General features: G+C 42.1%; 1 protein-coding gene across 7 annotated transcripts in view; it reads right to left on the reverse strand.

Moving 5' to 3' along the window:
* The window catches only part of LOC144498704 (DENN domain-containing protein 5B), a 286,461-nt gene that overhangs the window by 58,092 nt on the left and 210,924 nt on the right, over positions 1 to 17,445 (reverse strand). For all 7 annotated transcript variants that reach the window (XM_078220239.1, XM_078220238.1, XM_078220237.1 and 4 more), the window contains one exon: positions 15,619 to 15,850. In XM_078220239.1, coding sequence (XP_078076365.1) covers positions 15,619 to 15,850 — 232 coding nt within the window. The remainder of the gene's footprint in view (positions 1 to 15,618; positions 15,851 to 17,445) is intronic.

Genomic DNA, 17,445 nt, shown 5'->3' on the forward strand with positions numbered 1-17,445 from the left:
TAAAGAAAGAAGATCAAACTGTTATAGAGAATGCATAGGATGGAGATTTTAAAAAACATTAATTGACTGACCGTAATGTCTCAATTGACTGACTCTCGGTGTGGGATGAGTGGGAGGGGGCGGGTGGAAAGAAATACCACATTTTCACTACTTTCTAAGTTACACAGATGGTCATGCAAGGTGAACTGTAAGCACTTTGTGAAAGGACAGCGTAGAGAGCTAATGCCTTCTGCCTTTTAAAGCCATGTACAGTGTGTGTGATTCAAACATAAAAGGGACTGCACTGTAACTCATGGGTTATACCTTACTTCAATATCAATTTGAGTATGGCAATTATCCACAGTCCCTTACACTTAAGGAGCAAGAATTGGACAGGACAAGTCAGTATAAACGGCAAGTGAAGTTTCATAAATCAGGATTAAGTAGATGAATGCAGAGCTGACTCAAAGCTTCGTAAAGGCAGTTGCTTGTTTCCTCCCCAGTCAATACTAGTTTATTGGAAACATGAATGGCTTTTTAACATCGGTGCAACCTATAAACAGTGTTAGTTGAGTTTCACAAACTGTGTGGTGAGTCACATTCAGTGAGATACAGGTTGATTACATCTCTTTTAACTCAGTTTCAGACAGAACAGAGTAACAAACTAGAAAGTCCCAGGTTAAATCCATGGTGCTTGCTAAATTCAATGATCAGAGCTTACTCTGTATCTAACTCAGCGCTATATCTGTCCTGGGAGTGTTTGATGGGGACAGTGTAGAGGAAGCTTTACTCTGTACCTGTCTTGGGAGTGTTTGATGGTAGCTCAGTCACTGCAGTAGGTTTTATAGGCAAAATGGCTCATTACTCTTATGGGTCAAACCAGCATGTTTTTGGGGCTCTTGATTTGAGTCCCCTGCTATCAGATTAGTACTAGTGCATGTGTGTGTGTCTGCGTGTGTGTGTCTGCTGGTATGGTTGTCCTCCTAATTATCATGTATAATGAGCTCTAAAGGGAAAGACAGAGGCCATTCAATCAGCTTCCCAAACCCTGGATATTTCCTTTTGGTGTTTAGGATTCTGTGTCCTGCCTTTATCTGTAGCTGAATATTTCCGTCGTGCTCTACAGCAGGTCTTTCACTACATCAGAGCTTTATTGGCATTTCAACCAAAGCTTCTGTTGAAATAATGGCACCTGGGTTTACCAGGAGCCCCCACAGGGACTCATCTGTTATTGTGCTCAGAAACCAGTAAAGAAAATCTGGCAATTAGGTTATTTTTTTATCAGGGAGGGAGGGGCATGAAGTCAGCGCGAGCAAAGGCATCAATGATTGTAATGAGTACGGAGGAATGCGTCCATAGTTAGAGGGGGTCCCAGGAATGTGTCCACAGTTACAGGGGGTCCCCAGGAATGTATCAATACTTACAGTGGATCCCCAGGAATGTGTCCAAGTTATAGGGGATCCTCCGAAATGTGTCCATAGTTAGAGGGTCCCTAGGAATGTGTCCATAGTTACAAGGGGACCTCACAAATGTGTCCATAGTTACAGGGAGTCCCCAGGAATGTGTCCATAATTACAGGGAGTCCCCAGGAATGTGTCCATAATTACAGGGAGTCCCCAGGAATGTGTCCATAATTACAGGGATCCCCAGGAATGTGTCCATAATTAGAGGGATCCCCAGGAATGTGTGCATAGTTACAGAGGCAGTAAATTCCATTGGGGCACCTTTTCGGATCATTTGCAAGACGACATAGCAGTTTTTAGAAATAAAATTAAATATAGTCTCCTATATATTTTTACATGGTTTCTACAACTCAGTTTCTCAAACTGACTTTCTTATACAGGAGCTTTGACAGTGACTGACAACCAGACGCCCGACTTTGGAGGGATTGTAGTTGAAACTTGATGCTCTACTGCAAAGGAAATTCCAATTTCCACTCAGGGCGCACTGCAGAAATAGCAGGGAACGTGATGAATGACTGATCTCCCTTCTCTCTGAAGCCATTGGCTTCAGAGACTAAGGACTACCATCGTCCTTAGTCAGATTGGGGCTATTAGCACAAATAGGAGACTGAAGCTAGGACCTTCTAGTTTGACTAGACCAGTGCAACACTGGACCATTTGGCCAGGGCCAATTGAATTTGCTTTTTGGTTTAGTAGATTTTAATTGAATGCCATTTTAAATGAATGGACATGGAGGGGAAATACATTCAGTGAAAAGTCCAGTTCGTGTTGTGCCGGGACACCCTATTCGTTATCAGTGTTGTTAGACAAGAATGTGATTCACTCGATCACCCACAGAATTAATGGTGAAAAAGTCAATAGTAAGTCTATTATTACGTTCATCACCAGCTTCCTGATCCTCTGGGTAAAGCGTATGAGGTTCTGGTGCTTGAATGTCGAAGGAACAGTGCCTTCGAGCAAGCCAGCAGTCTGGAAACAAGAAGTGCTTGATATGAAAACCTTTCTGTACAAAGCTCCTGAGGGGTCATCTGAACCAGAAGAACAACTGACATACAACAGGGAAAACAGGAGAGCTTACTGATCAGCACCACATCCACAACCAACAATGTAAACATCCATGGCCAAGAGGGGGGAATAAACTGCCTCGGCAGAAAGTATGACAGAAAACTGTTCACCAGTTTTCGGTATTGTTAGTTCAATGCAGGCATTAGATAAACGCACTCAAAGGAATTTTCACACCTGTATGAGAATCTTCAAGTTGACGTGTTGCCCTGTCTTCAGAAAATAATTTTGTTAACATTCAGGACACAATATCAACCCAACATTTACCAAAGCTTTCCTTTAGCTAGCGCTACCCTGTGGGACAAAAGAATATGCGACAAAAGTCAAACACGGGAGGTTGCTGTGCAATTCCTTACTCTGCAGGTTAAGAGTTGGAAGAGCCTGGATTGATAGTGATCATTCCGGTGGTATCCCAGAATGCTTGATGGACAGCCAATGTTGACTGTCTGACCATTCTCCAGCTTTGTACTCAAGCCCCACTCCAGTGCTTGAGCACAAAAATCAAGACTGATATTCCCACGCAGTACTGAGGGAGTGCTGCACTGCCAGAGGTGCCATCTTTTGGACGAGATGTTAAAAATGAGGCCCCAAATGTCCTCTTAGGTGGATCCCATGGCACTATTTTGAAGTCATGATGTGGAGATGCCGGCGTTGGACTGGGGTAAACACAGTAAGAAGTTTAACAACACCAGGTTAAAGTCCAACAGGTTTATTTGGTAGCAAAAGCCACACAAGCTTTCGAAGCTCTAAGCCCCTTCTTCAGGTGAGTGGGAATTCTGTTCACAAACAGAGCTTATAAAGACACAGACTCAATTTACATGAATAATGGTTGGAATGCGAATACTTACAACTAATCAAGTCTTTAAGAAACAAAACAATGGGAGTGGAGAGAGCATCAAGACAGGCTAAAAAGATGTGTATTGTCTCCAGACAAGACAGCCAGTGAAACTCTGCAGGTCCACGCAACTGTGGGAGTTACAAATAGTGTGACATGAACCCAATATCCCGGTTGAGGCCGTCCTCGTGTGTGCGGAACTTGGCTATCAGTTTCTGCTCAGCGACTCTGCGCTGTTGCATTGGGGAAATTGGGGAAACTATGCAGACGCTGCGACAACGGATGAATGAACACCGCTCGACAATCACCAGGCAAGACTGTTCTCTTCCTGTTGGGGAGCACTTCAGCGGTCACGGGCATTCGGCCTCTGATATTCGGGTAAGCGTTCTCCAAGGCGGCCTTCGCAACACACAACAGCGCAGAGTCGCTGAGCAGAAACTGATAGCCAAGTTCCGCACACACGAGGACGGCCTCAACCGGGATATTGGGTTCATGTGACACTATTTGTAACTCCCACAGTTGCGTGGACCTGCAGAGTTTCACTGGCTGTCTTGTCTGGAGACAATACACATCTTTTTAGCCTGTCTTGATGCTCTCTCCACTCCCATTGTTTTGTTTCTTAAAGACTTGATTAGTTGTAAGTATTCGCATTCCAACCATTATTCATGTAAATTGAGGCTGTGTCTTTATAAGCTCTGTTTGTGAACAGAATTCCCACTCACCTGAAGAAGGGGCTTAGAGCTTCGAAAGCTTGTGTGGCTTTTGCTACCAAATAAACCTGTTGGACTTTAACCTGGTGTTGTTAAACTTCTTACTATTTTGAAGAACAGCAGTGGAGGTATTCCCAGTGCCCCTCAATTAACATCACAAAAACAGATTACCCAGTCATTAACACATTGCTGCTGGTGGGAGCTTGCTGCATGCAAATTGATTCCGCTGTTTCCTACATTACACCAGTGACTACATTCCAACAGGTTGTCATTCACCGTAAGGCACTTTGAAATACCTGCTGGGTGTGAAAGACACTGTAGGAAAGCAGGTCTCCCTTTTTTTATAATCGAAAAGCAGAATTCTGCAAATGGTGGAAATCTAAAATATACACGAGAAACGCTGGAAATACTCAGCAGGTCTGGCAGTCTGTGGAGAGAGAAACTGAATTAGCACTTCAATTCAATGATCTTTCATCAGAACTGGGAAAAGTTAGAGATAAAATAGGTTTTAAGCAAGGGGTGGGAGGGACATGGACAGGAGAAGATCTGCAATTGGGTGGAAGATGGGTGAGCTATTTTGTTTCCTTCACATGTTCGGTTTCCCTCTTATTTTCACTTTCAGTCAGAAGCACACGTGCGCTAGGCGTATCTTTTGTTTCTTTGTTTTTAATTCTTGCTCCATCACCATACTTTTCTGGCCCTGGAAAATTAACTCTTCTGTCATTCAATCTATCCTGTCTTCCACCCCATTGTTTTGTCTTGGCAACATTCAAGGACAGGCAGAGATTCTTGTGTGCAGAGTTGAAGAGATTGAGAGCGGCTTGTAGAGTGGACAGTGGGATTGCAGTCATTCATAAACTGTAGACACTGTATATCTATAGAGACTAGTTTAGTTTTGGCACGGAGGTAACTGAGGTTAAAGAGTTTTCCACCGGGAGGGTTTTAATATTGACACCAGAGGGCAGTTGATCTTTGATGAAGTAAATAGTCACTGTCAGGCAGATCATAAATAATGTGGGGTTATCATACAACCTTTCTTGATCCTGGTCTTGATTTTGAAGGCATCTATTTCAGATCTCCCACTCAAGGCAGTTACAGGATTGTAACGAGGTTTCTTGGATAATCAAATCTTTGGAGCACAATCCGCAGAGCTTCACGATTTACAGAATCAAATGCCTGGGTCAGATTGAAGAACGCAATGAAGAGTTCCTGCCGTCGTTCTTGACGTTTTTCTTGGATATGCCTCACAGGAAAGACCACGTCAGAGGTTCCTCTGGAAGGTCCAAAGCCACAGTGTGTGTCTGGGAGGATTTCCTCAGTCACAGGAAGCAGGCGATTGAGGAGAATGTACGTCAGCATTTTCCATGATAGGGACAAGAGGGTTAGCATGATTTATCTCCCTTCTTGAAGATAGTTACAATTGATGCATTCCTGGTCAGGTTCTTTTACCTCCCAAGTCAGCAGGATGTGTGCATGAGTTCCCGATAAGTGAAAGCCACTTGCTTTCAAGAGCTCAGCTGGAATATGATCGGGATTTTGTTGTTTTTTCATCGTTTGATTTCTTGCTGCAGCTCTCCTGTCGACTGTGGTTCACCCATTCACTCCACCAGAGCCTACTGGGAAATAGTTTGGAAAGTATCAGCTGCCGCTGGGCATTCGCAGACGAGGAGTTGTTCAAAATGTCCTTTCCAGCATCGGCAGGTGGCACTTCAAAAAGAGAAACATCATCCTGTGAATGAAGGGGATCTTGTATATCTGACCTTGGCCTCTCGACCGCCTTTAAAAAAAGCTTTGCATGTCACGATCAGCATATTGTTGGATCTCTTGGGCTTCCTCGTCCCCTGGCTTGGCCTTTATTTTCTGTATTTGTCTTTGGACGTCAGCCTTGAGCTGTTGGAATGCTGTCATCTTGTCTTGCAGTCTTGGATGGTTCTAGTGGACAGATGAATGCTGCTTGTCTCGGCCCCAGGTGGCCACATATCTGAGCATCGATTTCGCCGTGCCAGTCTTGGTGATGACAATGTTCAAATCCGATGGTCTAGTAGTCTAGTACAGCTGACTTTATTTGACCCCAATGTTCAAATCCGATGGTCTAGTAGTCTAGTACAGCTGACTTTATTTGACCCCAATGTCCAGGAATTGAGTTGGATGTCTGAAGATTTTCCAGACTGGTCGGGAGCTGTACTCGGAATTCCTCCCTTTAGAGGAATAGTCTTCTGGTGGAGACACTGATCCTCTTCCTTTGGGATCTCTGGATCTTGTGGTATATCTCACAGTGCTAGGTGGATGTTCATCACTGGTTGAACAGGTTGATAATCTGCCCTGAGCAAATCTCAGTTTGAGAGCTACAATTGGGCTAGCATCCTTTGGAGGGCAGGAGTGACCATGTTCCCTGCTCCTAATGGCTGTCCATGACCCTTGTGGAAAATATATGGACGAATACTTGATCAATTCTGTCAGTGGAAGCCTCTATTCCAATTGTGGGTGACACTTACTATCTGGATTCCCACTCTAGCAAAGTATTGACAACTTGCCTTTGTTTAAATGGCAAATATAATGTGTTTGTGTTGAAAATATTTACAGACTGGGAAATGAGGCAAGGAATTGGAATGAGTGTCAAACAGAACCACTCAAGTTAAAATATTGCCTTTTCAGGAGCAGCATATGTTCTTCTTCAACAATGGGTCTTTAGACAACAGTGTGACAGGGAAATGGAACGAAACACATTGGCCCAGCCATAGGATGCAATAATAACCCTTTAATCAGAACTGTATTTGTATTTAGACATTTTGTGCAACTTGGAACGAGCTCCAATTTGTGACAGTCAATTGAGTTGCTGCACACTTCACTAAGTCAGCGGCACTCCGTGCTGGCATTTTAATTTGATGCGGAAGTTACAGTTTCACAATGCATTGGGGAATTGTCAAATTTTCTGAACATTTCACATTTTAATTTTAAAAAAGTTATGTGATTCCGACTGCCAGTTTTCTCCACTCCAGAACTAGCCAATGTCTCTGGAATCTTCCCATCACTCTGTATAAGTTGTTGAGTGTTACTGGGCAATCTGACTGTGGGGACAAGTTGCAGAATCCCACCAAATGTCCATACCATGTCCTGCCAGTGTCCCAGGACATCTACCTGGAATGAAACTTTGATTTTTTTTTAACCCTTCCACAGCTCAGGACTCAGAGGCTAATATTAGAGCTGCCATCTGCCACCCCAGCTGTCATTGGTCACTGACCAATAGTTGAAATGGTGCTGTGGCTTGGTGGTACCACACTTGCCTCTGGGTCAGAAGGTTGTGGGTTCAAGTCTGACTAAAGACACAAGGTTACAGCTACCCTCTCCAATGGATACAAAAAAATCTCGAGGTATTATTCAAAGAAATGGGGAGTACTCCCCAGTCTACTGGCCAATATTGATCCCTCAACCAACACAAAAACAATATCTGGTCATGTTCACATTGTAATTAGTACCACCATGCTGCTGGGTCAGGTAGATATATTTAGTATTACCATGTTGCTGGGTGAGGTAGTTATATTTAGTATTACCATGCTGTTGGGTGAGGTGGTTATATTTAGTATTACCATGTTGCTGGGTGAAGTAGTTATATTTAGTATTACCATGTTGTTAGGTGAAGTAGTCATATTTAGTATTACCATGCTGCTAGGTGAGGTAGTTATATTTAGTATTACCATGTTGCCGGGTGAGGTAGTTATATTTAGTATTACCATGTTGCTGGGTGAGGTAGTTATATTTAGTATTACCATGTTGCTGGGTGAGGTGGTTATATTTAGTATTACCATGTTGCTGGGTGAGGTGGTTATATTTAGTATTACCATGTTGCTGGGTGAGGTGGTTATATTTAGTATTACCATGTTGTTAGGTGAAGTAGTTATATTTAGTATTACCATGTTGCTAGGTGAAGTAGTTATATTTAGCATTACCATGTTACCATAGGGATGTCAGAAGTTACAGAGGGACATAGATAGGATGCAAGGCTGGGCGGAGAAGTGGCAGATAGACTTCAACCCAGATAAATGCGTAGTGGTCCATTTTGGCAGGTCAAATGGGATGAAGGAGTACAATATAAAGAGAAAGAGTCTTAGTACGGTAGAGGATCAGAAGGACCTTGGGGTCCGGGTCCATAGGACTCTAAAATCGGCCCCACAGGTGGAGGAGGTGGTTAAGAAGGCGTATGGTGTGCTGGCCTTTATCAATCGATCGAGGGATTGAGTTTAGGAGTCTGGGGATAATGATGCAGCTATACAAGACCCTCGTCAGACCCCACTTGGAGTACTGTGCTCAGTTCTGGTCGCCTCATTACAGGAAGGATGTGGAAAAGATTGAAAGGGTGCAGAGGAGATTTACAAGGATGTTGCCTGGATTGAGTGGCATGCCTTATGAGGATAGGCTGAGGGAGCTCGGTCTTTTCTCCTTGGAGAGATGTAGGTTGAGAGGAGACCTAATAGAGGTATATAAGATGTTGACAGGCATAGATCGGGTGGACTCTCAGAGGCTTTCTCCCAGGGTGGAAATGGCTGCTACGCGAGGACACAGGTTTAAGGTGCTGAGGGGTAGGTACAGGGGAAATGTTAGGGGGAAGTTTTTCACACAGAGGGTGGTGGGCGAGTGGAATCGGCTGCCGTCAGTGGTGGTGGAGGCAAACTCAATAGGGTCTTTTAAGAGACTCCTGGATGAGTACATGGGACTTAATAGGATGGAGGGTTATAGGTAGGCCTAAAAGGTAGGGATATGTTCGGCACAACTTGTGGGGCCAAAGGGCCTGTTTTGTGCTGTAGTTTTCGATGTTTCTATGTTGATAGGTGAGGTAGTTATATTTAGTATTACCATGCTGCCAGATGAGGTGGTTATGTTTAGTATTTCCATGTTGCCGGGTGAAGTAGTTATATTTAGTATTACCATGTTGCTGGGTGAGGTGGTTATATTTAGTGTTACCATGCTACTAGGTGAGGTAGCTATATTTAGTATTTCCATGTTGCTGGGTGAGGTGGTTATATTTAGTGTTACCATGCTACTAGGTGAGGTAGCTATATTTAGTATTTCCATGCTGCTGGGTGAGGTAGTTATATTTAGTATTACCATGTTGCTGGGTGAGGTGGTTATGTTTAGTATTGCCATGTTGCTGGGTGAGGTGGTTATATTTAGTATTACCATGTTGCCAGGTGAGGTGGTTATATTTAGTGTTACCATGCTACTAGGTGAGGTAGCTATATTTAGTATTACTATGCTGCTGGGTGAGGTAGTTATATTTAGTATTACCATGTTGCTGGGTGAGGTGGTTATATTTAGTATTACCATGTTGCTGGGTGAGGTGGTGATGTTTAGTATTACCATGTTGCTGGGTGAGGTGGTTATATTTAGTATTACCATGTTGCTGGGTGAGGTGGTTATGTTTAGTATTACCATGTTGCTGGGTGAGGTGGTGATGTTTAGTATTACCATGTTGCTGGGTGAGGTGGTTATATTTAGTATTACCATGTTGCTGGGTGAGGTGGTTATATTTAGTATTACCATGTTGCTGGGTGAGGTGGTTATATTTAGTATTACCATGTTGCTGGGTGAGGTGGTTATGTTTAGTATTACCATGCTGCTGGGTGAGGTGGTTATATTTAGTATTACCATGCTGCTGGGTGAGGTGGTTATGTTTAGTATTACCATGTTGCTGGGTGAGGTGGTTATATTTAATTTTGCCATGTTGCTGGGTGAGGTGGTTATGTTTAGTATTACCATGTTGCTGGGTGAGGTGGTTATATTTAATTTTGCCATGTTGCTGGGTGAGGTGGTTATATTTAGTATTACCATGTTGCTGGGTGAGGTGGTTATGTTTAATATTACCATGTTGCTGGGTGAGGTGGTTATATTTAGTATTACCATGTTGCTGGGTGAGGTGGTTATGTTTAATATTGCCATGTTGCTGGGTGAGGTGGTTATATTTAGTATTACCATGTTGCTCGGTGAGGTGGTTATATTTAGTATTACCATGTTGCTGGATGAGGTGGTTATGTTTAATATTACCATGTTGCTGGGTGAGGTGGTTATATTTAGTATTACTATGCTGCTGGGTGAGGTAGTTATATTTAGTATTACCATGTTGCTGGGTGAGGTGGTTATATTTAGTATTACCATGTTGCTGGGTGAGGTGGTGATGTTTAGTATTACCATGTTGCTGGGTGAGGTGGTTATATTTAGTATTACCATGTTGCTGGGTGAGGTGGTTATGTTTAGTATTACCATGTTGCTGGGTGAGGTGGTGATGTTTAGTATTACCATGTTGCTGGGTGAGGTGGTTATATTTAGTATTACCATGTTGCTGGGTGAGGTGGTTATATTTAGTATTACCATGTTGCTGGGTGAGGTGGTTATATTTAGTATTACCATGTTGCTGGGTGAGGTGGTGATGTTTAGTATTACCATGTTGCTGGGTGAGGTGGTTATATTTAGTATTACCATGCTGCTGGGTGAGGTGGTTATGTTTAGTATTACCATGCTGCTGGGTGAGGTGGTTATATTTAGTATTACCATGCTGCTGGGTGAGGTGGTTATGTTTAGTATTACCATGTTGCTGGGTGAGGTGGTTATATTTAATTTTGCCATGTTGCTGGGTGAGGTGGTTATGTTTAGTATTACCATGTTGCTGGGTGAGGTGGTTATATTTAATTTTGCCATGTTGCTGGGTGAGGTGGTTATATTTAGTATTACCATGTTGCTGGGTGAGGTGGTTATGTTTAATATTACCATGTTGCTGGGTGAGGTGGTTATATTTAGTATTACCATGTTGCTGGGTGAGGTGGTTATGTTTAATATTGCCATGTTGCTGGGTGAGGTGGTTATATTTAGTATTACCATGTTGCTCGGTGAGGTGGTTATATTTAGTATTACCATGTTGCTGGATGAGGTGGTTATGTTTAATATTACCATGTTGCTGGGTGAGGTGGTTATATTTAGTATTACCATGTTGCTGGGTGAGGTGGTTATATTTAGTATTACCATGTTGCTGGGTGAGGTGGTTATGTTTAATATTACCATGTTGCTCGGTGAGGTGGTTATATTTAGTATTACCATGCTGTTGGGTGAGGTGGTTATATTTAGTATTACCATGTTGCTGGGTGAGGTGGTTATATTTAGTATTACCATGTTGCTGGGTGAGGTGGTTATGTTTAATATTACCATGTTGCTCGGTGAGGTGGTTATATTTAGTATTACCATGTTGCTGGGTGAGGTGGTTATATTTAGTATTACCATGCTGTTGGGTGAGGTGGTTATATTTAGTATTACCATGTTGCTGGGTGAGGTGGTTATATTTAGTATTACCATGCTGTTGGGTGAGGTGGTTATATTTAGTATTACCATGTTGCTGGGTTAAGTAGTTATATTTAGTATTACCATGTTGTTAGGTGAAGTAGTCATATTCAGTATTACCATGCTGCTAGGTGAGGTAGTTATATTTAGTATTACCATGTTGCTGGGTGAGGTAGTTATATTTAGTATTACCATGTTGCTGGGTGAGGTAGTTATATTTAGTATTACCATGTTGCTGGGTGAGGTGGTTATATTTAGTATTACCATGCTGCTAGGTGAGGTAGTTATATTTAGTATTACCATGTTGCTGGGTGAGGTAGTTATATTTAGTATTACCATGTTGCTGGGTGAGGTAGTTATATTTAGTATTACAATGTTGCTGGGTGAGGTGGTTATATTTAGTATTACCATGTTGCTCGGTGAGGTGGTTATATTTAGTATTACCATGTTGTTGGGTGAGGTGGTTATATTTAGTATTACCATGCTGTTGGGTGAGGTGGTTATATTTAGTATTACCATGTTGCTGGATGAGGTGGTTATATTTAGTATTACCATGTTGCTGGGTGATGTAGTTATATTTAGTATTACCATGTTGCTGGGTGAGGTGGTTATATTTAATATGACCATGTTGTTGGGTGAGGTGGTTATGTTTAGTATTACCATGTTGCTGGGTGAGGTGGTTATATTTAGTATTACCATGTTGCTGGGTGATGTAGTTATATTTAGAATTACCATGTTGCTGGGTGAGGTGGTTATATTTAATATGACCATGCTGTTGGGTGAGGTAGTTATATTTAGTATTACCATGTTGCTGGGTGAGGTGGTTATATTTAGTATTACCATGTTGTTGGGTGAGGTGGTTATGTTTAGTATTACCATGTTGCTGGGTGATGTAGTTATATCTAGTATTACCATGTTGCTGGGTGAGGTGGTTATATTTAGTATTACCATGTTGCTGGGTGAGGTGGTTATGTTTAATATTGCCATGTTGCTGGGTGAGGTGGTTATATTTAGTATTGCCATGTTGCTGGGTGAGGTGGTGATGTTTAGTATTACCATGTTGCTGGGTGATGTAGTTATATTTAGTATTACCACGTTGCTGGGTGAGGTGGTTATGTTTAGTATTACCATGTTGTTGGGTGAGGTGGTTATATTTAGTATTACCATGCTGTTGGGTGAGGTGGTTATGTTTAGTATTACCATGTTGCTCGGTGAGGTGGTTATGTTTCGTATTACCATGTTGTTGGGTGAGGTGGTTATATTTAGTATTACCATGTTGCTCGGTGAGGTGGTTATGTTTCGTATTACCATGTTGTTGGGTGAGGTGGTTATATTTAGTATTACCATGTTGCTGGGTGAGGTGGTTATATTTAGTATTGCCATGTTGCTGGGTGAGGTGGTTATATTTAGTATTGCCATGTTGCTGGGTGAGGTGGTGATGTTTAGTATTACCATGTTGCTGGGTGATGTAGTTATATTTAGTATTACCACGTTGCTGGGTGAGGTGGTTATGTTTAGTATTACCATGTTGTTGGGTGAGGTGGTTATATTTAGTATTACCATGCTGTTGGGTGAGGTGGTTATGTTTAGTATTACCGTGTTGCTGGGTGAGGTAGTTATATTTAGTATTACCATGCTGTTGGGTGAGGTGGTTATATTTAGTATTACCATGTTGCTGGGTGAGGTGGTTATATTTAGTATTACCATGTTGCTGGGTGAGGTGGTTATATTTAGTATTACCATGCGGTTGGGTGAGGTGGTTATGTTTAGTATTACCATGTTGCTGGGTGAGGTGGTTATATTTAGTATTAACATGTTGCTGGGTGAGGTGGTTATATTTAGTATTACCATGCTGTTGGGTGAGGTGGTTATGTTTAGTATTACCATGTTGCTGGGTGATGTAGTTATATTTAGTATTACCATGTTGCTGGGTGAGGTGGTTATGTTTAATATTGCCATGTTGCTGGGTGAGGTGGTTATATTTAGTATTGCCATGTTGCTGGGTGAGGTGGTTATATTTAGTATTACCATGCTGCTGGGTGAGGTGGTTATATTTAGTATTACCATGCTGTTGGGTGAGGTGGTTATATTTAGTATTACCATGTTGCTGGGTGAGGTGGTTATATTTAGTATTACCATGTTGCTGGGTGAGGTGGTTATACTTAGTATTACCATGTTGCTGGGTGAGGTGGTTATATTTAATATTACCATGCTGTTGGGTGAGGTGGTTATATTTAGTATTACCATGTTGCTGGGTGAGGTGGTCATATTTAGTATTACCATGTTGCTGGGTGAGGTGGTTATATTTAGTATTACCATGTTGTTGGGTGAGGTGGTTATATTTAGTATTACCATGTTGCTGGGTGAGGTAGATATATTTAGTATTACCATGTTGCTGGGTGAGGTGGTCATATTTAGTATTACCATGTTGCTGGGTGAGGTGGTCATATTTAGTATTACCATGTTGCTGGGTGAGGCGGTCATATTTAGTATTACCATGTTGCTAGGTGAGGTAGTTATATTTAGTATTACCATGTTGTTGGGTGAGGTGGTTATGTTTAGTATTACCATGTTGTTGGGTGAGGTGGTTATATTTAGTATTACCATGTTGCTGGGTGAGGTGGTTATATTTAGTATTACCATGTTGCTGGGTGAGGTGGTTATATTTAGTATTGCCATGTTGCTGGGTGAGGTGGTTATGTTTAGTATTACCATGTTGTTGGGTGAGGTGGTTATGTTTAATTTTGCCATGTTGCTGGGTGAGGTGGTTATGTTTAGTATTACCATGTTGTTGGGTGAGGTGGTTATGTTTAATATTGCCATGTTGCTGGGTGAGGTGGTTATATTTAGTATTACCATGTTGCTGGGTGAGGTGGTTATGTTTAGTATTACCATGTTGTTGGGTGATGTAGTTATATTTAGTATTACCATGTTGTTGGGTGAGGTGGTTATGTTTAATATTGCCATGTTGCTGGGTGAGGTGGTTATATTTAGTATTACCATGTTGCTGGGTGAGGTGGTTATGTTTAGTATTACCATGTTGTTGGGTGATGTAGTTATATTTAGTATTACCATGTTGCTGGGTGAGGTGGTTATATTTAGTATTACCATGTTGCTGGGTGATGTAGTTATATTTAGTATTACCATGTTGTTGGGTGAGGTGGTTATATTTAGTATTACCATGTTGCTGGGTGATGTAGTTATATTTAGTATTACCATGCTGTTGGGTGAGGTAGTTATATTTAGTATTACCATGTTGCTGGGTGAGGTGGTTATGTTTAATATTACCATGTTGCTGGGTGAGGTGGTTATATTTAGTATTACCATGTTGCTGGGTGAGGTGGTTATATTTAATATTGCCATGTTGCTGGGTGAGGTGGTTATATTTAATATTGCCATGTTGTTGGGTGAGGTGGTTATATTTAATATTGCCATGTTGCTGGGTGAGGTAAATGCAATTAGTTGAAGGGAGAGAGGTTGAGGCAGGAACTTGGCTCTCAGTCCACAATGGAGTTGGCATGTGTAAAACAAAGAATGGATCCTCTGCAAAATGCAGTGGTCTTAGGAATTAAATAAGTTAACTTGATTAAGCAGGGAGAGAATGGGAGACGGTGTGGTCAAGAACTTATAGACTAAATGGCAGTATTAAAAACAAACTTAAAGAAACTTGATTGCCAAAGTCAGAGAAATTAGAAAATTTGACTTCCCTGGCCAGAATTCATGTATGCGGATGAGACCTCAATACCATTGGTATCCGCAAATTATCCTTGATTTAAAGATCAGATAATCCTAAAGTAAATGAGTGGCACAGTAGTACAGTGGTTAGCACTGCTGCCTCACAGCGCCAGATTGTATTGGTTAGATGGATTAGCCATGGGATATGGTGGGGTGGTGGGCCTGGATAAGATGCTCTTTTGGCAAGTTGTTTTAGACTTAATGGGCCGAATGGTCTCCTTCGGCACTGTAGGGATTCTATGATTCTAAAAGGCAGAAATTAGCCATCAGTAGCATCAATGTGGCAACAATTTGCAGTATTATAAAGCTTGACGTGGGTTGCCCTTGATTTCCTCCATGGTCAGAGGATACATCAGGTGATTCCACCTCTGGAGATAGATATTGCGAGCTAAAAACTGTTCTGAGGTAAACCTGACTGATTACACCCACTGACAAGAGTATTCCCCTCCCGCCAACACCAACCTCCGCTTCCCAAACGCCGAGCAGATAAACGGGGAATGATTGTGCTCACCGGCTTCTTTCAAGACGGTACATTTCTGATAATTTGAGGAGCGTAACGTGGGGATGCGAACACTGTAGATCTTCATTTTCTCAATGCGAGAATCAAACACTCTGAGAAGCGGGTCCTTCTCCTCCCACAGTGACACAATCTTGTTGTCAATGAAGGTCGCAAACATCTGCGTTTCTATAAAGTGGGAGAGAAAGGGGAGGTAGGGCTCTGGCTGGTCAGAGAGAAACGAAGCCTAAAATGAAAGGAAACAATCCATTACTTTTCTAAACAGTACATATAATTGAAGCCAAGTTGCAAACCTATCCTTGGTTTAATGCAGAACCTTGATGGCCACCATCCAATATGTCTTGTCCATGGGTTTGGAACAAAATATGATCTAAACTAACTATTCATGGCTTTGTGAACATGATGTGGAGATGCCGGCGTTGGACTGGGGTAAGCACAGTAAGAAGTCTCACAACACCAGGTTAAAGTCTAACAGGTTTATTGTTTATTGTCTCCAGCCAGGACAGTTAGTGAGATTTTGCAAGCCCAGGCAAGTCGTGGGGGTTACAGATCGTGTGACAGGAAGTTCTGTTGGGGAATACTTCAGCAGTCATGGGCATTCAGCCTCCGATCTTCGGGTAAGCGTTCTCCAAGGCGGCATTCACAACACAGGACAACGCAGAATCGCTGAACAAAAACTGATAGCCAAGTTCCGCACACATGAGGATGGCCTCAACCGGGATCTTGGGTTCATGTCACACTATCTGTAACCCCCACGACTTGCCTGGGCTTGCAAAATCTCACTAACTGTCCTGGCTGGAGACAATGCACATCTCTTTAACCTGTGCTTAACCCTCTCTCCACTCACATTGTCTGTACCTTTAAGACTTGATTACCTGTAAAGATTCGCATTCCAACCATTATTTTGTAAATTGAGTTTGTGCCTTTATATGCCCTGTTTGTGAACAGAACTCCCACTCACCTGATGAAGGGGCAGTGCTCCGAAAGCTTGTGGCTTGTGCTACCAAATAAATCTGTTGGACTTTAACCTGGTGTTGTGAGACTTCTTACTTTGTGAACATCTTCAGGGACTGAAGCTATCATGCAAGCCATAGCCCAGACCCAACACCAACAAAATATAACTTGTGCAACATTGGCATTCTTGTCCACTCCTTCCTTCAAATCCTTTAAGTGTCAGCTTGGCTCAGGGGTAACAATCCTGCCTTCCAGTCAGAAAACCCTGCAGTTATATATTAAATGTTTTGACTCTTGGTACTAACAAGACAAAAGATGATAAGGTACCACGCTATGGGTTTGAACCAACACAACAGATTTATTTAAGAACTGTTGGCAGATTGAAATCCAACATCGAAGAGAGTTAAAAACCCGCGAACACCTCTGGTGATGCCACAGCATGTCATGTGAATAATTGCACAGAGATGGCATTGCTTTACAAAACATAACACCTGGGTTCAAACTCCACTCCAAAGTTTGAGCACCTTGACCCAAGCTGACAATTGAGTATAAAACTGAGGAAGAGCTGCATCGGTAAAGGGCATTGAGGGAGACAGTTATTACAAAATTCAAAACTGGCAATTCAGCCCAAAAGGTCCAGCTGGTGTTCATTCTCCAGACAAATTATCTCCCGCCCCTCTTCCTTTAACCCCATCAACATAACGTTCTATTTCTTTCCCTGTATATGTGTTTGTCTGTCTTCCCCTCAAATGGATTTATGCCATTGCTCTGTGGTAGTAAGTTCTGCAATTTAACCACTGCTTGGGAAGAAGTTCAAACTGAATTCTAGATTTAATTTAATAATGATTAATGTGCATTTATGGCCCC

This window comes from Mustelus asterias, chromosome 9 (genome assembly GCF_964213995.1).
Source record: "Mustelus asterias chromosome 9, sMusAst1.hap1.1, whole genome shotgun sequence".
In the NCBI taxonomy this organism is placed as follows: Eukaryota; Metazoa; Chordata; class Chondrichthyes; order Carcharhiniformes; family Triakidae; genus Mustelus; species Mustelus asterias.